We start from the raw sequence: 22343 nt of genomic DNA on the forward strand, positions 1-22343 counted from the left end.
TGCCTGTGTGTATGTTTGTGTGTGTTTTAAAGGAGCTACTTGGTTAAATGGCACAAAAATCATACCAGCATGTTAGGGAATTAAGTGAGGAGTCTAATGGTAGTGACGTCACCAGGAAGCCCCTGATTGGCTGCTTCTCTGTCCTTGGCACCAGCAGCTGAGGTGACTTGATCTGTCAACAGGAAACTTGGGGTGTGGTTGGGCCCTTTGGTCCAAGAGCTTGTTTCTCTTGAGGACTCTGGGTTCCTGTTGACCAGAGAGCCAGGCTGAGAACTCTTTTCTCACCTACTGGGTCTTGACGTAACATCTCCTGGATGTCCCCAAGCCATCAGCTGCTCCTTTATTCAAAAGAGGGCATGCTTCCTTTCTGAACATGCTGAGTTCAGCAGAGCATCTTTGAAAGAGATGCTCCCGCACCTACTTTTCGGTGCGGGAAGCCTGTCTGTGTTGGGTATTGCTTTTTAGTACTCTCTTTGTTGTGGTCTGCAGTAGTTGCATCTTTGTGCATGCAGAGAATGCTTCCAGGATGAGGGAAGCCATAGGAACTTCAGGTGATGGGTGGGTACTTGACCCCTGTAGGTTCCTGGGGGCCATACCTCTCTAAAGCAAAAGAGAATCTGGAAAGGGCCAGAGGAGAGGCTCAGGTCCCTTTTTAGGGACCTTCATCATCATCATTATCATCATTGTCCTTGTCATTGCTGTCATCGTGGATGTAGCATCGTGGAGTACAGGTGCTGTGCTCATCACTTTACAAACAGCATCTCAGCGACTCCTCTCAGAGTCCTTTGAGGTTGGCCCTTTTGTTAGCCTGTAACTACAGTGGAGAAAATGAAACTGTCAGGAGATTTAACAACTTATCCAAGTTTCAGCCCCATCAGTGACTAGACCAGAATCCGAGCGCTGCCAACTGCCAGGGTGTAGACCCTCTCAGAGCCATTCAGCTGTGCTGCCTCCTCGAGAGGCGCGGAGTGCAGCGTGTCACACACCAAAGAAGCAGGTGTAAAGGCCGGACACAGCAGATGCCAGGGCTGTGTGGGCCACGTGAATAGGAGTTTAGACTGCTGGGTGGCAAAGGGGGCTGGAATAGAGGCAGATCGTAGATGATTTCTGATGAGTTAATTATTACCTAATTCAACAGGCATTTACACGAAGCACCTTCCTTGAGCCAAGCCTGGTGGCAAGTAGTGGAGGTGCCAAGCTGCATAAGGCACAGTCTGGGGGGACACACACAGCAGCATGCATCAGACTGGTGGGCATCACAGGAACACCTGGAAAGGACAGGCCAGACCGAGGGAGGAAATTGAAGGTGTTCCCCAGTTTCTTTCCTTGGCTTAAAAAAAAAATCTACCCTAGACCTGTCCTTTGCCCCGGTCTCTTTTTGTTCCAGCCATGGTTTATTTCTGTCAAGTAGTACTGATACCATGTTGATTTGATGACAGGGTTTTCTCTTCTGGGATAGGATGCTTCTCAGGAAGACAGAAATCAAGTCAGTTTGAGGGGAAGAGGGAAGGGAAGAAGACAAAGCTGGCTTGTGAGAGACAGTTTAATTTTTAGACATGTTTGAAAAGTCTCATCTCTTGGCTCTGCGAGGCTGTAATTGTTGGCCCGCAGCGGGCCCTTTCCCAGGTGTCTGCACACCCCAAGTTGTTGGAAGCACCGTGCGGCACGCCCACCTGTCAGACGCTGGAAATTAAGGCACTTTGGGCCCATTGTTTTGTCTGATGTGGGTGAACCCCGGTGACAAGTTCCTTGGCTGACATCCTAACATCGGGGTCTCTGGCTCGGACCCCTTCGGTGGTTCAAAGTCCTTGGCACACTCATGCCCTTCTCTTCAGACATGCTGCTCCCTGCTCAGCTGATTCCCAGAAGCGCCCCGGCAGCATCAGCACCCAGGGGTTACCCACTTCCTGGGCATAGCAATGGCTGGGGACCAATGGCGCTTCCCATGTTGTTTTCATTGGTTGCCCGTATTGGAGATGTTGGACCTGGAGGGCATGGGCGAGGTTCCTGGGCCAACTAGGCTTATCCCTGTCCCTCCACACCCAGACCTAGGTGCAGACGAACTGGAGCTTCCCATGCTCTATTCCCGTGGGTCTGGTCACAGGATCCTGGCTTGGGTCCTGTGTGCACAGGTTTCTCTGGGAACAACCATCAGCATGTCCTGGATGCTAGCTCTGCTGGGCCCCGTGGATGACTGTTGGGAGGGGCCCCAGAATGGACCACCTCGGGCAGCTCCCAGCATTGCTAATGACTAGCTAAGTGCATTGGGAAAATCACCTCCCCTCTCGGTGCCTCAGGGCCCTACTCTGTAAAAGGGGGGCTTCAATAGCACTTGCCTCCCTCCCCAAGGTATGGAGAGCTTCAAATGCAATGACAGACTTGCAGCACTTCACTTCGTGTGCAGTACACAGCAGCATTCAACAACTCAATGAATTTCAATCCTTGCAACCATCACTATTATACCCATTTTAGAGAGAGGACACTGAGACCCAAAAGTGAACAGGTTAAGTGACATATTCACGGTTGCAGAGCTGATACATGCTGGAGCTGGGGCTTGAGCCAGGCTGTCCTTAATCTGAGTCCGTTCCCCACATTTTCCTCCACAGAGCTCTGGCTTCCTCGCCTCTGGAAGAACATCAGGCAAATCCAGCCATGTCCTAGACCCTTGCTTAATGATTTATACAGACTGTCCTGATCTGTGGCTACTGTGCGGTACCATTAATTAGCAGTTTACAAGATGGTCTTTATTATAGGAATGATCTCAGCCTCCGTTTCCCCATCTGTAAGATGGGGCTGTTGGGCTCAGGTGATCTCTGTGATTCCAGACCCCTGCCCAGGTAGCATGGCAGCCCAGTTGGGGTGTCCTGGTCCCGCTAGCTGCATGCATTTGTGCATTCACTACGTTCCAGTTCTGTTTTCTGTACAAGGAGGATTTTCCCGTCCACAGAGTGGTTCTGGGATTAGACAATGCGAGGAAAGCCTCTAACACACAGTAGGTGCTTAATCCATGACAGCTGCCACTGCCACTTCTGTGACTTATTCACGCTCCCGGAAATGAGCACTTCCTTCCTTTTCCAACTTCAGAGACAAGGCATTTATTACATTTTATTTGTGCTTCTTACTTCTGACGCGAGAACGGCTATGACGCTGTGGTTAAAAACACAGAGCTTGATGCTTGGTTTCAACAGTCTGAGCGCACATCTCCCCTTTACCACTTACTAGCTGTGTAACGTTTAGCAGCTTGCTTCCCCTCTCTGTGCCTTCCTTTTCTATCCAGTAAGTAAGGAGCCTACTTCACAGGGTTGCTGTGAGGAATGAGTGAGTTAATTTACAAGAAGTGCCTGGAATAGACTCTGGCATTAGTAAGTTTTTAGAATATGTCAGCCGTTGTTGTCTAACCTCCAAATGTACATTCAGCGGCCCTGTTCTCATGGCTACTGCGGAAAACGCAAACACAGAGAGGGGCGGTGTGTCCTCTGCACCCTGAAGCATCGAGTGGCTCAAGTTCAATGTCTCTCAGGTCCCATTTAATAATCACAGACCATCCACTGTCTTTCCATGGGGCCACTCCCAGGATTTTCAAACGTTAAAAAGCCCTGGGAATATTAACATAAGGGTAAACAAGCTAAGGACATGTTTTTGCTGGTCCCCTTGGGTCCTGCATGTCCACGTTTGAAGGTAGAAGTTACCAGGCTCCGCCTCGGTATCTCTGTGTCCATCTCCATCACTCACAGGCTCTGGCAGTGGGACCGTGGCTTCTAATGGCTTTTGTCAGAACGTGGAAGGGCTGTGCGCTGGGGTTAACGCAGTCTGGTTTATGGACTGAATGTGGGGTGCTTGTTCTGTCTTCATTCCTCTCTTACTCGGTTCCGAGGTACTTTTGTGCAGGGGGGAAAGTTGCTTTCCTAATGTGTCGGTTTCTGGGGCTCATCTCTTAATTCCAACTTTTAGTTGAAAAATACTGATAAAAAGAGGGACAGGTGATAAACGTAACTATGTGTCTGTCCTGTTTGAGGGCTGCGCTGCCCAAGGATATGCCAGATGCGATTCCAGGAGGAAGACCTGCGACCAGAGCCCAAATGCCGTTAGGATGAGAGGAGGAGAGAAGGACCACCCCCCACCCCACCCCAAGTCACGTGCAGACTTTTTTTTTTGCCTTTTTGTCTTTTTCAGGGTGCCATCTGTAGCACATGGAGGTTCCCAGGTGAGGGGTCTAATCGGAGCTATAGATGCCAGCCTACGCCAGAGCCACAGCAAAGCAGGATCTGAGCCGTGTCTGTTACCTACACCACAGCTCACAGCAACACCATATCCTTAACCCACTGAGCAAGGCCAGGGATCAAACCCGTGTCCTCATGGATGCTAGTCGGGTTCGCTAACCACTGAGGCACGACAGGAACTCCTCATACAGACATTTCTGTTGTAGCCGCCTGGTTGGGGCTGGGGCGCTTGTCTGATGGCTGCAATTCCCCACCTGCGAAGCTCCTGAGATGAGGAGCCCTGAGCCCTCCTGGGTGCTTCGCACTGGCCCAGGAAGCAGCCAGGGTGGGGATGTAATTTGAGCAGGAGAGCTGGGGCAGCGAGCAGGGCTCAGAGAGACCCTCTTGATCACTGAGCAGCGAGCCTGGAGCCGCTGGGCAGCTCTAATGCCTTCTCCAGCCCCCACTCCTGGGCTTGGAGCCACGTGTCTCCCACACAGTGTCCCCACCCCCTGCTTGTCAGCAACATCGTGCTCAGGATCATCTCCTGTGAGCAGCCTCGGGAGCATCTTCCCAAATCATATTTCCTCTGGGGTTCCATTTCTGCCTAAGCTTAGACCGTGCCATCTGGGACTGTTCTGCAGTATTTTCTTCAATTCTCTTGTCTTCTCGTATTTAAGGTTCGACTCTAGGTGGGGTCATTGCAGTGCTATTCGCTGTTCAGTGAGCTGCCTTCTCCTATTTGGGGGTGGGGCCTGGTCTGCGGGGCCCAGAGTGAGAGGCAATGAAAAGCCAAGGACCCTTTTTTTTTTTCCTTTTTGTCATTTTGCCTTTTCTGGGGCCGCTTCCCATGGCATATGGAGGTTCCCAGGCTAGGGGTTGAATCAGAGCTATGCCACAGCCACAGCAACACGGGATCTGAGCCGCATCTTTGATCTACACCACAGCTCATGGCAACACCAGATCCTTAACCCAGTGAGCAAGGTCAGGGATCGAACCCACAACCTCATGGTTCCTAGTCGGATTCGTTAACCACTGCACCACGACGGGAACTCCACCAAGGACTTCTTTGACCTTGCCCTTCAGGTTCATGTAAGCAGGGCCTTCAGTCATCGCTCTTTAAGCACCTAATGTGTGAGTCAAAACCAACACAGTTTCTCAGCCACCAGCATCGGCATCATTTGAGGTGCTTATTACATAAGGTAAATTCTCAGGCCTGTCCTATAAGAGTGTTTGAGGGACGCAGCATTGGAACAAGCCTGGCAAGTATTCCAGTGTGAGAGCCTCCCAGGCCCTCGTGGAAACTCTCAGATTTGCTGGAACTGTTAACTCACAAGTGAGTGTTGCCTTTTTGAGTCACTCCTGGGGAAACCCTCTTCTTCTCTGCTTCAATTCTGAATCTTCTCTCATCCAGCTGCCCATAGCCCTGTGCCCCTGTCATCTAAATACTCTCCATGGCAATAGGACGTGCTCTCCATGGCATTTGCATGGCCACATCATCCAGGGTCACTGCTGATAAGGAGGATCATATGCTGATTACTACCCCGTGTGGTCAGAAGAAACTGGCCAGTGAGGAGAAGGGATTTCTCATGAACTGACTCTGAAGACAGCTCCCAAACAGATTCTCAGTGTCGCTTTGAGCTCTGGCAGTCTGGTTGTAGCAAGTGTATAGGGCATCTCCAGTTATTTTTTTGTTATTATTTTATTTCTTTTTAGGGACCCACCCGTGGCATATGAAAGTTCCCAGCCTAGGGGTCAAATTGGAGCTGCACCTGCCAATCTACACCACAGCTCATGAAAATGCCAGATCCTTAACCCACTGAGCAGGGCCAGGGATCAAACATGCATCCTCATGGTTAGTAGGCAGGTTTGTTACTGCCAAGCCACAGTGGGAACTCCATCTCCAGTTATTTGAAAAATCTGTGTTTATTTGGATGGATTATTATTATTATTATTTTTTTAAGGAAAGTGTCTTCCAGCTGTGTCTTAGGTCTACTTAAAAGGCCCCTTTCCAAAATGTGGTGATCACACAGGTGGAGACTTCCCAGAGCGTGAACACTGTTGCTCAGTAGTTACCACGTACCCCCTCCCACCACTGTCTGTGAGGCCAGTTGTAGATTTCTAAGATATTGAATCACTTTTGATATTGTTGCAATTATAAGGAAGTATCATCAATACCCTTTCCCTGGTTGTTTGAATGTGGGAAACAATGTATTAATTATAGAATGCTGAGCAAAGACTAGTTATCAGAGGCAGAAAACCTGGCTTCCAAAGCCTGGCCTTGCTACTTACCGGCTCGAGAGCTGAGTTCTCTTGTTTTAAAAGGTTTTTATTATAGTTGATTTATAATGTCCTGTCAATTTCTGCTGTGCAGCAAAGTGACCCAGTTATACATACATATATATACGTATATATATATATATTCTCTTTCCCATATTCTTTCATTTCTATCACAAGTGATTGGATATAGTTCCCTGTGCTATACAGTAGGAGCTCATTGCCTATCCGTTCTAAATGTAATAGTTTGTATCCACTAACCCAAAACTCCGAGTCCATCCCACTTCCTCCCACCTCCCCTTTGGCAACCACAGTCTGCTCTCCATGTCTGAGCGTCTGTTTCTGTTCTGTAGATAGGTTCATCTGTGCCATGTTTTAGATTCCACATATAAATGATATCATATGGGATTTGTCTTTCTCTTTCTGACCTTATTCACTTAGTAGGAGAATCTCTAGTTCCATCCATGTTGTTGTAAGTGGCATTATTTTGTTCTTTTTTATGCTGAGTGGTATTCCATTATGTATATGTACCACATCTTCTTAATCCATTCATCTGTTGATGGACATTTAGGTTGTTTCCATGTCATGGCTATTGTGAAGAGTGCTGCAATGAACATAGGGGTGCATGTTTCTTTTTGAATGAAAGTTTTGTCTGGGTAGCCAGCTGTGCATTCTTGGGCACATTGTGGAGTCCCCAGGCCTGGCAAAGACAGTCCCAGAATAAGTAAGGATTTCAGAGACTCTGGTACCTGTTGGTACCTAACAGTTCCCTGCCTCATAGAGAGTTCAATAATGAGTGTTGCTCGCGTCTGAATTAAGCACTTACTTCGCTTCTGAGTGCTTTGGTCCAGGGGAGGAAAGGGGAGGAAAGAAAGAGAAAAGACTTCATGCAAAAGGACTAACTTCTGCTCTGCCATGGAAATGAATATTCAACAAAAGAACATCAAAGGGGAATGAACCAATTGACTCAAAGCAAGTCCCACATGCTGCCATGTTGCTGGGACACTGGGGATGCGAGGCTAAGGGTTCTCCCATCCCTCCGCAGAGGAGGCGGGGAGGAGGGCTACTGGCAAAGATGAGTCATTATAATGCCAGATTCTTCTTTTCTTTTTAAAAAGTCACCACTTTAAACGTGAATCCCAGCAATTACAAATCAGTTATAACCCATAATCAGACCTCTGGTATTTCAAGTCTGTGGTGTCTCTAAGAGTAGATATAAATCCTTCTTAGTTTGAGGTTAAGAGTTCAGTAAGATCATTCAACTAGTAAGTCTAAACGAAGCTAACGGGAACTAATTATCAATCAGCTCTCTGATAGCAAACTGCTGTCCTCATAAGGGATTGTTTGTTGTTTCTTCCAGGCAATTTCTTTCCTCACACCTCTGGCTGTCATTTGTGTGGTGAAAATTATCCGGCGAACAGACAAGACTGAAATTAAGGAAGCCTTCCTAGGTAGAGTATTCACGGTTCCTGCTTTAGGGGATGGGGCGGAACTTGATTAGATTACTAGATTTTGAAAATCTCAGTGACACCCAACTGGTTTTTCTCTTGGCCAAATGAAGCTTGGGAGACACAAGACAAGGTAAACTTTTAGCCCCAGGAAGAGCCAGCGCAGAGATGGTCAACTACCTTTATCTTCAGGGCCAGCCTGTGGCCGCTGTCCCTAGTGCTGAAAGTAAGCTTCAGAATCCACATCAGAGCTGTGCTTCCCAAGCACAGAAGGGCAGCTCTTGGCTGCAAAGCAAAGTGAATCTGAAACTTTATCACCACTAAATGTCCAATCCCACATGTGTGGCTAATAAGCCCACATTATGGGCAATTCAAAAATCAGCCGAGACTCCTTGACCAATCACCATTGGCTTGAGGCAAAAATATGCAAAAGCAGATGTAAAATATAATATAAATCGGAAAGAGCCTCCATAACTCATCATCAGTTTGGGGACATTTTGGCAGTTAATCAATTGTTATTATGTAAAGAATGCTGCAGTCTTTGCTACTGGTTATAAAACCATTGTTATAAATTCTTCCCAAGCTGAGCCATATCTGCATGTGGCACGAGTTGGACATTTTTAGGATTAAATCCTTTTTTTTTTTTTCTGATCTGTATATTAACCAAAGGACTGAGTAAATGCAGCATTAAGAGAAAGCAAAACTAGTTGGCTTGTTTAGCGACTAAAATAAAGTGCCTGGAAGCCAGGTTTTGATCGTTTTGATTGCTGGGAAAACTGAATTAGGTTTATTTTTTGACATGACACATTCAAGTTACCCAAACCCTCACATGCATTCCGTTGTTGGTGTGTTATATATGCTCACCATTTAGTTAGGTAGTAAATCTATAAATATGAAATTTTCCACTAAAGGCTACATTTGTTAATTACTGGGTTTTGAGGAAGTGACAGTGTAGTCAAATGTGACCTTCCCCCCACCCTTTTTTTTTGTAAGGGAAAGGGGTGAGGGTGAAATCTAGGGTGTGCAGAGCAATAAAGGGATAGGAAACATTTCCTACATAACCAGGCTTTGGTCAGGCTCTATCTAGTTGAAAAGGACAGAATCCTTTGAAGTTTTTTTTTTTTTTTTTTGGCTTTTTATGGCTGTAGTAGCAGCATATGGAGGTTCCCAGGCTAGGGGTCCAATTGGAGCTGTAGCTGCTGGCCTACACCACAGCCACAGCAACATGGGATCCGAACTGCATCTGCCACCTACACCATGGTTCATGGGAATGCTGGATTCTCAACCCACTGAGTGAGGCCAGGGATTGAACCCTCGTCCTCATGGATACTAGGTGTTAACTGCCGAGCCATGATGGGAACTCCCATGAAATTAGATCAAATGTATCAGTAGAGGCTTGGTTCCAGGTCTGTCACAAGCAATCTCACAGACACTCAAGAATAGGGAAAAAAATGGGGAGCCTCATGGGAACAGAAGAGGGACCCAGGCCACCAGAGGTGGAGGCGCCCCTGTCACCTCACATCTTCTCTGCGATGTGTCTTCCCTCTCCCCTTTCTCCCTGACTCCATCTCCTGTCGGCACCTTTGGTCTGTATGAGGCTTGGCCATGGGATTGGGGGTGCCCCTGGCCTACACCTGCGTGTCTGTTCCGCTCTAGTGCCCACCTCTGAGTATCACTGCATCTCACGGTCCAGACTTCCCAGGCGGAGACTCTGGCTCCACTCATTTCTCAAGCCTGGACACAAGTCACGAGTCTCTGGCCAGCCTGTAGGTGGCTTTCCTGAGTCAGGTGCATCCCCCAGATGCTCCTCTGTGCTTGAGGGTTTGATGGTCATGTCTCTGCCTCCCCAGTGGAGGTGGGAGGAAGGTCAGTTTTTCCAGGAAGGATGTAGGTGCCCCCCATGCGTGGCTCGAGCAGCTGGGGAAGCCTTTGGACATATATCAGTGTGGTCCCCAGAATGTCCCATCAGAAGCCCTCTCAGGTGTCATGGAAATTCCTTTGCCTCGATTGTAATTTTCATCACTCCCCTGGCACGGAATCCCAAGATATGTGATGGTAGGACTGTCTTTCATGGTTCTGGTTGTAATTTACTGCCCGCTTTGGGAGTCAGGCTGTTGTTATGGCAGCGAGTGGCTGACAGGTACTTTCTCTAGCCCTTTTCATTTTTAGCTAAATCTCCCGTAGGATGACATTTCAAAATTGCACACCAGACCCGGCCTTCTATATGTTCACAGAGAAGGTGGAGTTATTGGATGGTCTGTTTGTCTGAATAAACGAGAGCCTGCCTTGTACAAATGATGAAGAACTTCCCATTGCACCAGTTTTTTTTTTTTTTTTTTTTTTTTAATCACTGCTTTTAGGAAGCTTTGGAAGTAGAGGGTAGGAAGAAGTGATCTTTAAAAACCAAGGACAGAAGTCTAGGTATAGCTTTTCCACTGTTGTCTAGAATTGAGGACTTTCTTAGTCAAGGTGGTTTAGTGCTGAGTTCCCTTTTTCATCCAGGCATCTTCGGCAGACCTGAAGCCCAAGAGCATGTCCACAGCAGCCCCCTTTGTGAAAACAGTTGGATGAAAACAGTGAGGCCTGCCCCACCCCGCATCAGGCTTTAAAGGATTTAGGCTGTAGAACAGCCAGGTCTGTATAGCCGAGAACCCCGTTTTAGAAGGTCTGCAGTGCTGAATTCCCAAGAACAACACAAGTGACAACTAAAGTTCTCTAACCCTGTGGGGTGCTTCTAGGCAGGAGTGCCCTCAATGTAGGACCCTTGTGGGCCAACGCACGTCATCACATGTTGCTTTGAATTTCTTTATCCGACACAGTCTGGCTTGTCTTTCTGACTTTTAAGCCCGCAGTGGTGTGAGATGCTATAAACGCAGCCCTTATGAACCCGTCTCCCGGGTTATTGTTAATCAACAAGCCCCCGCCCCCTTGCCCCCATGCATCTAATCTCAGCCCAGCCTTCTCTCTGCTGTCAGTGAGAGGTCCCCTGTCTTGGTCTCCTGGGGGGTGTGTTTTTCAGATGAACATAATATTCGGTTTAATTTACTTTCGGAAGGCTGCGATGACTTCCGCCCTAAATATCGTCCCTCCTGATCCCCGCCCCCTTCTGTCTCCTTTGGGCTTTTGGATCAGAAAGTGAAGCTGCCAGGTGTTGGTGGTCATACCACATCCACACATTTTCTAGCTCAGCTCCTTGAAGCTTTTCAGAGATCTGCTCTGTGCTCCAGCAGGCCCAGCCGGCGCAGAGGTTGGGGACACGTATGGTGTTCTGGATTGATGTAGTGGTCTCTGAAGTTCCCCACCGGCATTGGGAGATCAGCTGCTGATGCTTGTTCCCAGAGACCTCTGTGCGGAGGCTGGGCTAGGACCAGAATAAGAAGGAGAAAACCCAGCAGGGAGCCCCCTGGACCAGCCCTAACAAGAAAAGATGCCAGTCATTTGAGGCTGTCTTGCAGCCTGTGAATTGCCATGGCTCTGGGAGAGCACTGCAGTGAAGACAGCCCAGGAAATTTCCCCTCCTCTCCACAGAGGAGACCTCTCAGCAGTGCTCTGAGCTTGGGAGAGAGAGGGGAAGCCAGCGTTTTAGGAAGGAAGGTTCTGTGCCTGCAGAATGTAATCTGAACACCTCCCCAAGTCCCCCCATGCTTGCTCCCAGTTTCTGCACTCCAGTTGCATGCCTGGTGTTTTAATGGTGCTGCTGGGCTGCTGACTCATGCTCTGCTCTCCCTCCCAGTGGCCTAGCCATCCTCTGCTGCCACACTCAGATATGGCGGTGTTGCCTACCCCACGCTTAGCTGGTTCGTTTCCCTTTGACAAAGCTGTTCATTTGCACTGCTCCCTCCTCAGCACTCTGTTTCCCCTGTCTTATAAAAGGCAGGTGGGTTTTGTCTCCATCTCAGTGGCCTGTGCCCTTGGCGACTGTGTTGACTGTTCAAATTTGTAGAATAACACATTTGTCTCCCTTGATGACCATGAATTGCTCCAGGCAGCTCCTTCCTGAAAATATCCCTCTATTGCTATTTTCTTACATAAATCTCAGCTGATCTTGAACAGCTAATATTTGCCAAAGGGAAATGGTAACTCGTATGCTTTATTATTCAACAAAGCAATGGAATGGGGCATCAATAGGTTTTTATTGCTTATGCAAAGCACTTGACCTTCCAGCGCATTGACCTGCTTTTTTGTGCCCTCTTGATAAACACGTGAGAGAGCTGCAGGGTCCTTACAGGGAGAGCTCTGTGACTCCTTTCACCTGCACCCTTTGGGCAATCTGTGCTTCATTCAGCAAAGTCCTTCCAAGCTGCTCTGAGAAAGTCCCCACGCTGTCTGTTTTTTTTTTTTGTTTGTTTGTTTCTTTAATTTTTTTAGTATTGCACCCATGGCATATGGAAGTTCCCAGTAAGGGTCGAATCGGAGCTGCAGCTGCTGGCCTACACCACAGCCACAGGAACGTGGGATCCGAGCGGCATCTGTGACCTACACCACAGCTCACAGCCACGCCAGATCCTTAACCCACTGGGCAAGGCCAGGGATCGAACCTACATCCTCATGGATCCTAGTTAGGATCGTCAACTGCTGAGCCACGAAGGGAACTCCCTATTTTTAAATAATGTAACCCAGAATTGCCTATTAATTCAGGTGGCAGAAAGCATCACCTTTCTCTGGGCAAACCTTTCAAAAACCTAGTGAGGCTTTGGGACACGTCACCTTCTCAGAAGCAGTGATTGGTTGGATAACAAGTTGGCAGGAGACAGGTCAGCAGAGTGACAGTGGCCAAGGGGGCGCGTCCTCCCTGCAGCAGGATTCCAGCAGCTGCTGATTAGAATTATATCTGAGAAGGTCGCTAGAAGGGAAAAAAACAGTTATATTTCTTGCCACCAGTAAAAGAAATTCTACATGCGGTAGTATTAAATCTGTTCCTATCAGGCCAGAACATGATAGATGGACTTCTCTAGATACTGAAAATTTCAGTCAAGGAGGAGAGAGAACTTTCATGTCATAGGGGCTTGGAATCTTATGAGTCACTCTGCAAAGTCCTGTTCTAATTACATCTTACCCCAGCCACTCAAACTTCCCTTGCTTCTTTAGACTACTGGTTCATATTTCTGTGGTCCATAAGTTACACAGTATTACGATGGGGCAGTGATGATGACAATGACGATGGTGAGTTGAGAGCCAGCTGGTTACTTTTCTGTCTCTCGCTTTTGTTTTGTAGCGGTGTCCTTGGCTCTTGCTTTGAATGGAGTCTGCACAAACACTATTAAATTAATAGTGGGAAGGTAAGTTCCAAAAAGAAACAAATAGTGACTTAAGACTCTCAAGGTCATCTCCATAGAAACCTGGGCCACAGGACACTGAAGGGACAGATAGGAGCTCTTCTGGTTTCCCCTTAAATTGTTGTCCTCCTGGGAGTTCTGTCCTAACACGGATCTTTCCTCTCCCATGAGAACTCACTCTTTCAGTAGGCAGGCCATCAGTAGTAAAGAACTATCCATTGATTATTCTTTCTTGTGGGTCAAAGCCTCCTGCTGGCACCCCCGGTCCATCCACTGCTGCCCCCGGGCCTCACCAGACACCCACTCAGTTGTTCGGTTTTGGCCTCCAAAAAATAAATAAGATTGCTTATCTGTGGTTCTCTTTTGGATAAGAAATATGGATTGGCATTTGAGCTTTGGCTCCTGGCACATTTCTCTTCCTCCCCTGGAACATGATTTCTGTTCTCCATTTATCTTGCCTTCTCTCCCAACTGCTCTGGAAGTGAGTTAGTCTCAGTGGAAACAAACAGTCAAAAGACCTGAATTCAAGACCTGACCTTGGCCGTGACTCACTGTTGGCCTTGAACAGGTTACGACCCCTCTCGGAACCTCAGTATTCAGCAATCATCTACTTGGTGTGGGGTGCTCGTCAGGTACCGGGGGCTGAAGATGGAGACAGACTGGGGGGTGCATGACCTGGGGCTGCAGTGTCCTCCCAGATTTCTGTGCTTGGAGTTGCTGTGGGGCCCTGATAAAATGCCAATTCCCAGGCCTTGTCTGCTCTGAGGTTCTGGTTCAGTAGGCGAATAGCCACACTTAGAGAAACACTAGCCACATGGGGGGAGGGGGGAGACAGTATGCCAGCTCTTCTGATAGATTAGTGATCACTGATATGTTATAGATATTGATTGATTGTTATTAGGCCTCAGTCCCAGAGCTGGAGGACCAGTGAGTCCGTTTGGGTGAACTGTAACCCAGTATGTGCAGAAAACAGGGACTGTGTTTATTCCATGAGCAAAACTTCATCCATGGCAGGCAGTTGGCAAAGGTCAGTTGAATTAATGTGAACTCTCGACTGTCATTGTATCTGTGTGAGAATATGCACTTGAAGGAGGCGGACAAGCGCGGGGGGTGGGGAAGGGTGTAGGTGCAAGAATCTAAACGCCGGGCTTCAGAGCTTTTTTGCCACTTACTGGTTGTATATGACCTTGGGCAGGAGTGTAGTCTTTCTAAGCCTTCGTTCTCACACCTGTAAAATGAAGTCCCAGGGTCTGTCCCAGGTTTGTCATAAGAATCATATGATACGACCCATGGGCAGTGCTGAGCACTGGGGCTGGTACCCAGCGAGTGCTCAGGACATGTTAGCTGTGATTGCAGCAGGAGGCTGGACCTCGAGGCTGGCTTCTACCCCACTTCCCTGTAGAGTGTCCCCCAGCCCACCCCCGCCAACAACCAGGACCGGCAGCCAACCTGGTGGCCATGTGCTCTACATCTTGGAGCTGAGTTTTCAGGTCCTGTCCATGAGCTTAGGTGAAACCTGCTCTTTAAGGAAGGGCAGGTACTTGGCCATCCAACTTCAAGATGTTGGGCCATGAGGAGCCTGGAGTCTTGGGTCCTGGAAGCAGCTTCTGAATAGCGGAGCCATAGATGTGGGCGGGGACTACCTTTCACTCCGCTGGCGCTGTGCTTAGGAAGCTCCTGTCAGTCATCATGCTTGACTCTCAGGACCTCAGCTTTGGGTAGGTATTGCTCTCCCTCTTTTATAGATGTGGGAACTGGGCTGGGGGAGGCTATGTGATCTTCTCAAGGTCATCAAACTAGTACGTGGCAGAGCAGGAGTTCTAACCCAGACCTTTGATCTGACGCTGAAGCCTGAGCTTTGCCCAAGCCCACGGTATCTTCCGGGGGGTGGGCTCCAGTGTGGATGATAGACAGATGAGCTAGGGCAGCAGGGCACAGCAGGGGTCAGCTTGGGGTTTGTCTGTGATGGCAGCTTTTTATAGTGAAAATGTCCATGGTGTCTTTTGTAGACCTCGCCCCGATTTCTTTTACCGCTGCTTTCCAGATGGAGTGATGAACTCGGAAATGCACTGCACAGGGGACCCCGACCTGGTGTCCGAGGGCCGCAAAAGCTTCCCCAGCATCCACTCCTCCTGTAAGTTCAGTGCCTGGGACACTCTTTAATTCCTGGGTCACGGTTCCTGATCACGCTCTTTGGGCGTTTAGGTGGAGAGAGGAGTGTTGATCCATGAATGCTGAGCACAGGTCACTCTTCCTCCCTGTAGGCTGTTGGCTGAGACGCAAGATATTTCACAGGAAGAATTAAGCCTGAGGACGAGGCTGTGGCGTTTACAAAACATTGCATGTGTTCCTTTTGTGAACTTGGCAGAATGTAACATGTGACACTTTTACCCTTTGGCAGTTCCATTCAGAAACTTGTCAGTACCAGGCAGTTAGTGGTGTTCCCTGGGGCCGTGTGCCCTTCAGCGCAGTGTTCACTCTAGTTTACTCCTTCAGTGAAGGTTGTGTGTGTGTGTCTGTGCGTGTGCACACACGCACACCTCGACATACAGTGTATGTATATGTATATACCTGTCCTTACACCCGAGGATACAGTTTGATTACGGGTATGTGAGCTGGGACCAGCCTCAAAGCAGAGACTAAATAGCATGGACCAGATGCAGTGTGGTGCAGTAGAAAGTATACAGGTCGTGGAAGTGCGACAAAGCCTGGCTCCGCCAGGTATTCGTTCTGTGACTCAACCTCTCTGTGGCTCAGTTCCTGCTGTGTAACGTGGGGATGACAAGGCCTTGACTCTCGGTTGGGTTGGAGTGAGCGTTGAAATAAGTCATGGGACACACCGATATTTCTGGAGTGTCCACCATGCCAGAATGTTTAGGCGCCTTATTTAATCCACCCAGTGTATGTCAAGTACTTGGTATCATGCTTTTAATAACCCCCGTCACCCCTGTTATTGTGCATGGCCAGAGCTGAGGTTTCCAGAGTGTCCAGGTCATGTCTTCATTCGTTCCGTCAACATTTACCGAGTGACTTATGGGTCACTTTATAGGTGCCAGAAACTAAATGAGACACAGCTGGTGTCCCGGGGAGTCCATAGACCATGGCAAGTGTTGTTTGTTTGTTTGTTTGTTTGTTTAGGGCGGGCGCACCCGTGGCATATGGAGGTTCCCACTAGGGGTTGAATCAGAGCTGTAGCTGCTGGCCAACCCCACAACCATGGCAACTCAGGGTCTGAGCCACGTCTGTGACCTACACCACAGCTCACGGCGACACCAGGCCCTTAATCCACTAAGCAGGGCCAGGGATTGAACCTTCGCCCTCATGGATACTGGTCAGGTTCATTACCGATGAGCCACAGCAAGAACTCCTGTGGCAAATTTTATATTTAGGTTGGTGATTCTGGGACCACTGGAGAGGAATGACCGCTGGGGAGAGGACTGACTGGCTGCTCTCATGACCCGAAGTCCTTGCTTCCCCACAGGGCTGATCCCTGTTTACCTTTGGTAGGCCTGTTACGCTGATCCTTAGTAATTTTTCTGAGTACCTACTACATACCCTGATGGTGGTTGGATTAAGGAATAACTGGACGGCCTTTCCTGCAGAGGTGTTGTTGAGCATCTTGCTCAGAGTCATTAGAGACTAGGGCCTGTCAACAATGTTGGGGTGCCAGGCACTCTCAGTGACTCTCCATCAACCTGTGCAACAGTCCTGCCAGGTCTGGTGGTCCCCACTTGGTGCACAGGGACAGTGACTTAGACTCAGCAACTTGTTTAGGGCCACTTAGCTGACCTTCATGCCAGCCTCTACACCATAGCGTCTTGGGCTTTTGGTAACTAAATATGGCAAGATACTCATGGTCCATGTTCATTTAAATAAATACCTCATTTTTTCCTCTTGCTTTTTGGAGACTGTAGTGGGTTGAATAATGCCCCCCCCCCAAAAAAAAGATATGTCCAATCCCTAGTCCGCACAACCTGTGAGCTTGACCTTAACTGGAAAGAAAGTCCTTGTAGGTGTAATCAAGTTCAGGGGCTCAAGAGGAGGTCGTCCTGGATTTAGGGTGGCCCCTAAACCCAGTGGCAGATGTCCTTGGAGAGAAAGGCAGAGGGATGTTTGAAATACATTCCGGGGTGTGTGTGTTTCTGTAAAATGCCATCTGAGGTTGAGATGAACAGTGTCACGGCAGGGCTGGAAGCTGTGGAGTTCATGGTTCGTCCACGTGTCAGTCATTCCTGTTACTTAAGGCTGCACCTCCATTTGGAATCACTTCCTCTCCGAGTTTGCTCTTCTTCTCTGAAGTCATGTTTGAAGTGAGTATCTGTTTTGGGAGCAGGGTAGGTGCCAACTGGAGGAATGCCTGCTGTATTGATTTTCTGCCTCCTACTGTCTGGGATTCCCGTGCTGGCATTGTTTAGAGGTCCCTGGGGTGGTATCCACCTGGGGCCAGCTGTTTGGAGGTCCCTGGGATGGTATGCGCCTGGGGCTGGCTTCCATCTGCTCTCCATCTGTACCCTTGTGGTGTCACTTCAGCTCTCTCTTCTCTTCTCCCAAAGACTTGGTGTTGGAGTTCCTGTCATGGCTCAGTGGTGAACAAATCCGACTAGGAACCAAAGACTTGGTGCTGAGCTTTAAGGAGCTTCAAAAATTAAAAGTATCTACCAACCCCAAATTCTGAACTTAGAATAGATATACAATGAGGCCCTGCTGTACAGCACAGGGAACTGTATCTAATTTCTTGGGATAGACCATGATGGAAGGCAGTATGAGAAAAAGAATATATGTAGATGTATGACTGACTCCCTATACTGTGCAGCAGAAATTGGCACGATACTGTAAGTCAACTGTGCCTTAATAAAATAAATAAATTGACCTCATCAAAAGCAAAATTTTCATCATAGTCATTAAATCACTAAAAGCAAAAAAAAAAAAAAAAAAAAAGCCATCAGAAGTGAAACCTTATGGGAAAAACCTTCATCCTGGCTTTCCAGTGGTTGACTGAGGATTGCAGCAGCATTTTGTTATCCACTGTTGCATTTGAACTTGGGAGGGAAATAGCTCTCCTGTGAATAACTCGAGTTCAGAAGACTGCTGGACTCAGGGAGTGGAGGCCAGGGCCCACAAGAGTGTTTGTTTGAGAGACACAACCTTTCTGTCAAATGCATTTTCTGACAGGTCTGTCCACCAGCTCCCTTGTCAGATGCAAGGCTGGTGTTCCATCTGTGCCAGACAAGCTTTTTGACAGGGGCTATTACTGTCTTTTGCTTAAGACGTACTTAAAATGTTATAGATTTTTACTAGTTAGCAGACACAGAAACCTTCCCAAGCCTCTAGGCTTTGGTGAATATTTTCATCTGCTCTCTTTCTCTTTTTTTTTTTTTTTTTTTTTTTTTTTTAATGACAGGTCAATGATTTTCTTGCAGGGAGCTGCTGTATCCACTTAGAAAATCCACCAGGGCTGGTTCCTGGATTTCTAATTGTAGCTGATCGGAAGCCTAGTGGTTGGTGGGACTTCTTACTCTTTGGAAGTGGCATCCTCAGAGGGGGTGGCCTCCGGGGACTCCTACTATGACACATGCTCTTCCTCCCTTTAATAAAGTCAACTTTGTAGGGTGCCCTTGAATGAGTGGACTCAGGACTAAGGGATCTCCTGAGATGAATTCCTCATTCTAGGCAAACATGGCTTTGCTTCTGTTCTGTTCACAGATCATTGGTGGCTGGAAGGTAGGCAGTGTCCACCCTGCAGAACAGTTGGTTTCCTTTGAACTTAAGAACAAACATTGATTTCTTTTGGAAACAAAAGCCTCTTGTCCTTAATGTACCATAAGCAGTCAAACAGCACTGCCCTGAAAGACTCAGGTGACAGACTTTTGGCAAAGAGCTTGTTCCCTCAGCAGCCATGACATTGCAGTTTCACAGAGCGAGCGGTTTCCTTCAGAGCTTTGGGACGTTTGAAAAGTGGAGAAAGGCAGTGTGGCTTTAAAAGCAGGGATACTCTGAAAAGGGGATTTTCTTTCATCACAGGATCTCAACTTTTGATTGAGTGTTAGTTCAACTTCCAAAAAGAGGATAGATGGCAGAGAGGAAAATGGGGGGGGGGGAGGCACCTTATTATTGCTAAGTCAAGCTATTAAGGAACTTCTTTTCTGTAAAAATGGTGGGAACGAATAAAGTGGTGCTCTTGTCCAGGGGTCGACAAATGACGGGCCATGGGCTGCCTGTTTTTGTAAATAAAGTTTTATTGGAACGCAGAGATGACATCATCTGCATATTTTCTATGGAGGCTTTCTGCTTTAAAGTAGCAGAGTCGAGTACTTGCAAAAGAGACCTGGCCCCCAAAACTGCGCACATGTTGCCCATGCTCCAAACAAATGGTATCAGCAAACATGACCACAGGGCTTGGAGTGGGGGAGGCATCAACAGGCAGAGCACAGAGATTTTTAGGACAGTGACATTACTCTGTATGACTCTGTAATGGTGGATGTGTGTTATTATGCACGTGTCCAAACCCGTAGAATGTCTAACACCGAGAGGAACCCTAATGTAAACTTGGACTTTGGGTGATTATGATGTGTCTGTGCAGGTTCATCAGTCACAATGAATGTTGTTAATGAAGGAAGTTATGCGTGCTTGGGGGCTAGAGGGTCTCTGGGAAGTCTCTGTGCTTAATTTTGCTGTGAACCTAAAACTGCTTTTAAAAAACTCAGGTCTTAGAGTTCCCATCGTGGCGCAGTGGTTAATGAATCTGACCAGGAACCACGAGGTTGCAGGTTCGATCCCTGGCCTCGCTCAGTGGGTTAAGGATCTGGCGTTTGCCATGAGCTGTGGTGTAGGTCGAAGACACAGCTCGGATCCAGCGTTGCTGTGGCTGTGGCGTAGGCCGATGGCTATAACCCCTAACCTGGGGACCTCCATATGCCGTGGAAGTGGCCCTAGAAAAAGCAAAAAGACAAAAAAAACCAAAAACCGAAAACAAAAAACTCAGGTCCTGGGCGTTTCCAGTGTGGCTCAGTGGTGATGAACCCGACTAGTATCCATGAGGATGTGGGTTCCATCCCTGGCCTCGCTCAGTGGGATAGGGATCTGGTGTTGCCACGAGCTGGGGTATGGGTCACAGATGCAGCCCGGATCTGGTGTGGCTGTGGCTGTGGCATAGGCTGGCAGCTACAGTTCCAACTAGACCTCTATTGGCAACTTTCATATGCTGCACATGTGGCCCTAAAAAAAAAATAAAATAAAATAAATAAAAATTTAAAAAAATTTAAAAATAATAAAGAAAAGCCTAAATCTAAAAAAAAAGCATTGCTAAAACAAGACCAATGCACTTGAATTGTGCACATAGAGGTTTCATTTTTATTTTTATTTATTTTTTATCTTTTCTAGGTCTGCACCGCAGCATATGGAAGTTCCCAGGCTAGGGATCTAATCAGAGCTGTAGCCCGCCGAATCCTTAACCCACTGAGCAAGGCCAGGGATCGAACTTGCAACCTCATGGTTCCCTGGTCAGATTTGCTAACCACTGAGCCACGACGGGAAGTCTGAGGATTCATTTTTAAACAATCCCTTTGTGGTATAAAAAGGAGGTGTTTATAGAATAATCAATGCTGATGGTGATTTAACAGGCTCTTCTTGAGCATTTAGGGTTTTGTAGTGTTTTCTAAGTACGAGGGAACAAGATACATCAGTCTTTTTTTTTTTTTTTTTTTTTTTGGCCACTTGGTGCCACCTGGAGTTCCCATTTGCCATCTGGCAGGGATCAGATCGGTAATGTCGGATCCTTGAACCCACTGTGCTCGGCCAGGGATCGAACCTGCGTCCTGGTGCTGCAGAGTCGCAGCCAGTCCCGTTGCACCACAGCAGGAACTTCAATGGGACCATGTCTTGTTTAGGGCCAGGACAAATCCAGGTGCTCTAACACAGCACTCTGGGGTTGCAGAGCTGAGAATGAAAGCAGGGGCACAGGGAGAGCCTCTGGAGGAAGAGCACTTTCTCCTGTCCTTTCCAGGAGCGTACTCTTGAGCTGCATGTTTGGAGATACTTATATGTCAAGTGTCTTTGTTCTCCAGCTGGGTGTCATTCTGGGTTGAAAATCTTTCTGCACAGGATCCTAGTTTCCCACCTGCTCAGCAGAGACCCACTGACATTGCCTGCTTTTGTTTTCCTTTCCTCTTTCTCTCTCTTAAGAACCTCTCAAGAGCCTTTATCTGTGGTCATCCGAAGTGTCACAATCAAGGGCCTTCTGGCGATTCTTTCTTTGTATTTGTCATTCTGGTCCCTCCACGGGGCCTTTTATTCTGGAACTTTGTGAACCTCTCTCCGTGTATTTCCTGCTTTTCTTAGGATCCTGTGTTAGGGAGAGGTTGAATCTCCTGGAGTGATTTTTTTATCTTTTAATTTTACTTCCTACTGTCTACTGCATTGTCTTTTTTGTTGATCTCCCTAGGAGATTTTGAAAATTTTATTTACCAAATCTTCTATTGAATTGTATTATGATTTTTATATGCTTAATTTCCAAGAACTCTTTCCAGAACCCTGATTTAAAAAAAACAACGTCTGGCTCTTTTTTTCAAGAGTCCACTCTTTGCTCTTTGTCTGCGGGTTTCTCCTGCTTTTGCCTGCTCTTTATTTTATTTTATTTTATTTCATTTCTTTTTATGTTTACTGCTGTACGTGAGGCATATGGAAATTCTTGGGCTAAGGGTTGAATCAGAGCTGCAGCTGAGGCCTACACCGCAGGCACGGCAACACTGGATCTGAGCCATACCTGCAACCTATGCTGCGGTTTGCAGCAATGCTGGATCCTTAATCCACTGAGTGAGTCTGGGGATTGAACTCACATCCTCACAGAGACAGCAGTAGGTCCTTAACCTGCTGAGCCACAGAGGGAACTCCCCCACCTTTCTTCATTTGCATATTTTTTGGTATCTAGCTTTCCTTAAATAACTATCTGGTGATCTTTGAGTGGGTGTTCTTATTTACAGTGGCAGCACTGGAGCTGGCTGGACGGAGCTCATGAACTAGGCTTCACTGAAGGGTGGGTAGGGAGGGAGTGAGCTAGGGTTTCCCTGGTTGAATGTTAGCATCTGGCCTTGACTTAGAGGCTATTGCATTCCCAGGAGGAGGCCCCCAGGCTCTTGCCAGGTGTA

At 47.7% G+C, this 22343-nt stretch overlaps 1 protein-coding gene across 17 annotated transcripts in view; it reads left to right on the forward strand.

Annotated features, from left to right (window-relative positions):
• Nucleotides 1-22343, forward strand: part of PLPP4 (phospholipid phosphatase 4) — a 542787-nt gene that overhangs the window by 257975 nt on the left and 262469 nt on the right. For 10 of the 17 annotated variants that reach the window (XM_084995727.1, XM_084995734.1, XM_084995737.1 and 7 more), the window contains 3 exons: nt 7837-7927; nt 13140-13203; nt 15210-15334. In XM_084995727.1, coding sequence (XP_084851853.1) covers nt 7837-7927; nt 13140-13203; nt 15210-15334 — 280 coding nt within the window. Of the gene's footprint in view, nt 1-7836; nt 7928-13139; nt 13204-15209; nt 16250-16364; nt 18139-22343 lie in introns of those variants that run through there. The other 7 variants (XR_014827039.1, XM_084995733.1, XM_084995738.1 and 4 more) reach the window with 2 other exon arrangements.

The sequence above is a fragment of the Sus scrofa genome, chromosome 14 (genome assembly GCF_054392235.1).
Source record: "Sus scrofa isolate SSC_HxYL_T2T_F1_AM1 chromosome 14, Sscrofa_HxYL_maternal_Yorkshire_Landrace_v2.0, whole genome shotgun sequence".
Taxonomy (NCBI): Eukaryota; Metazoa; Chordata; class Mammalia; order Artiodactyla; family Suidae; genus Sus; species Sus scrofa.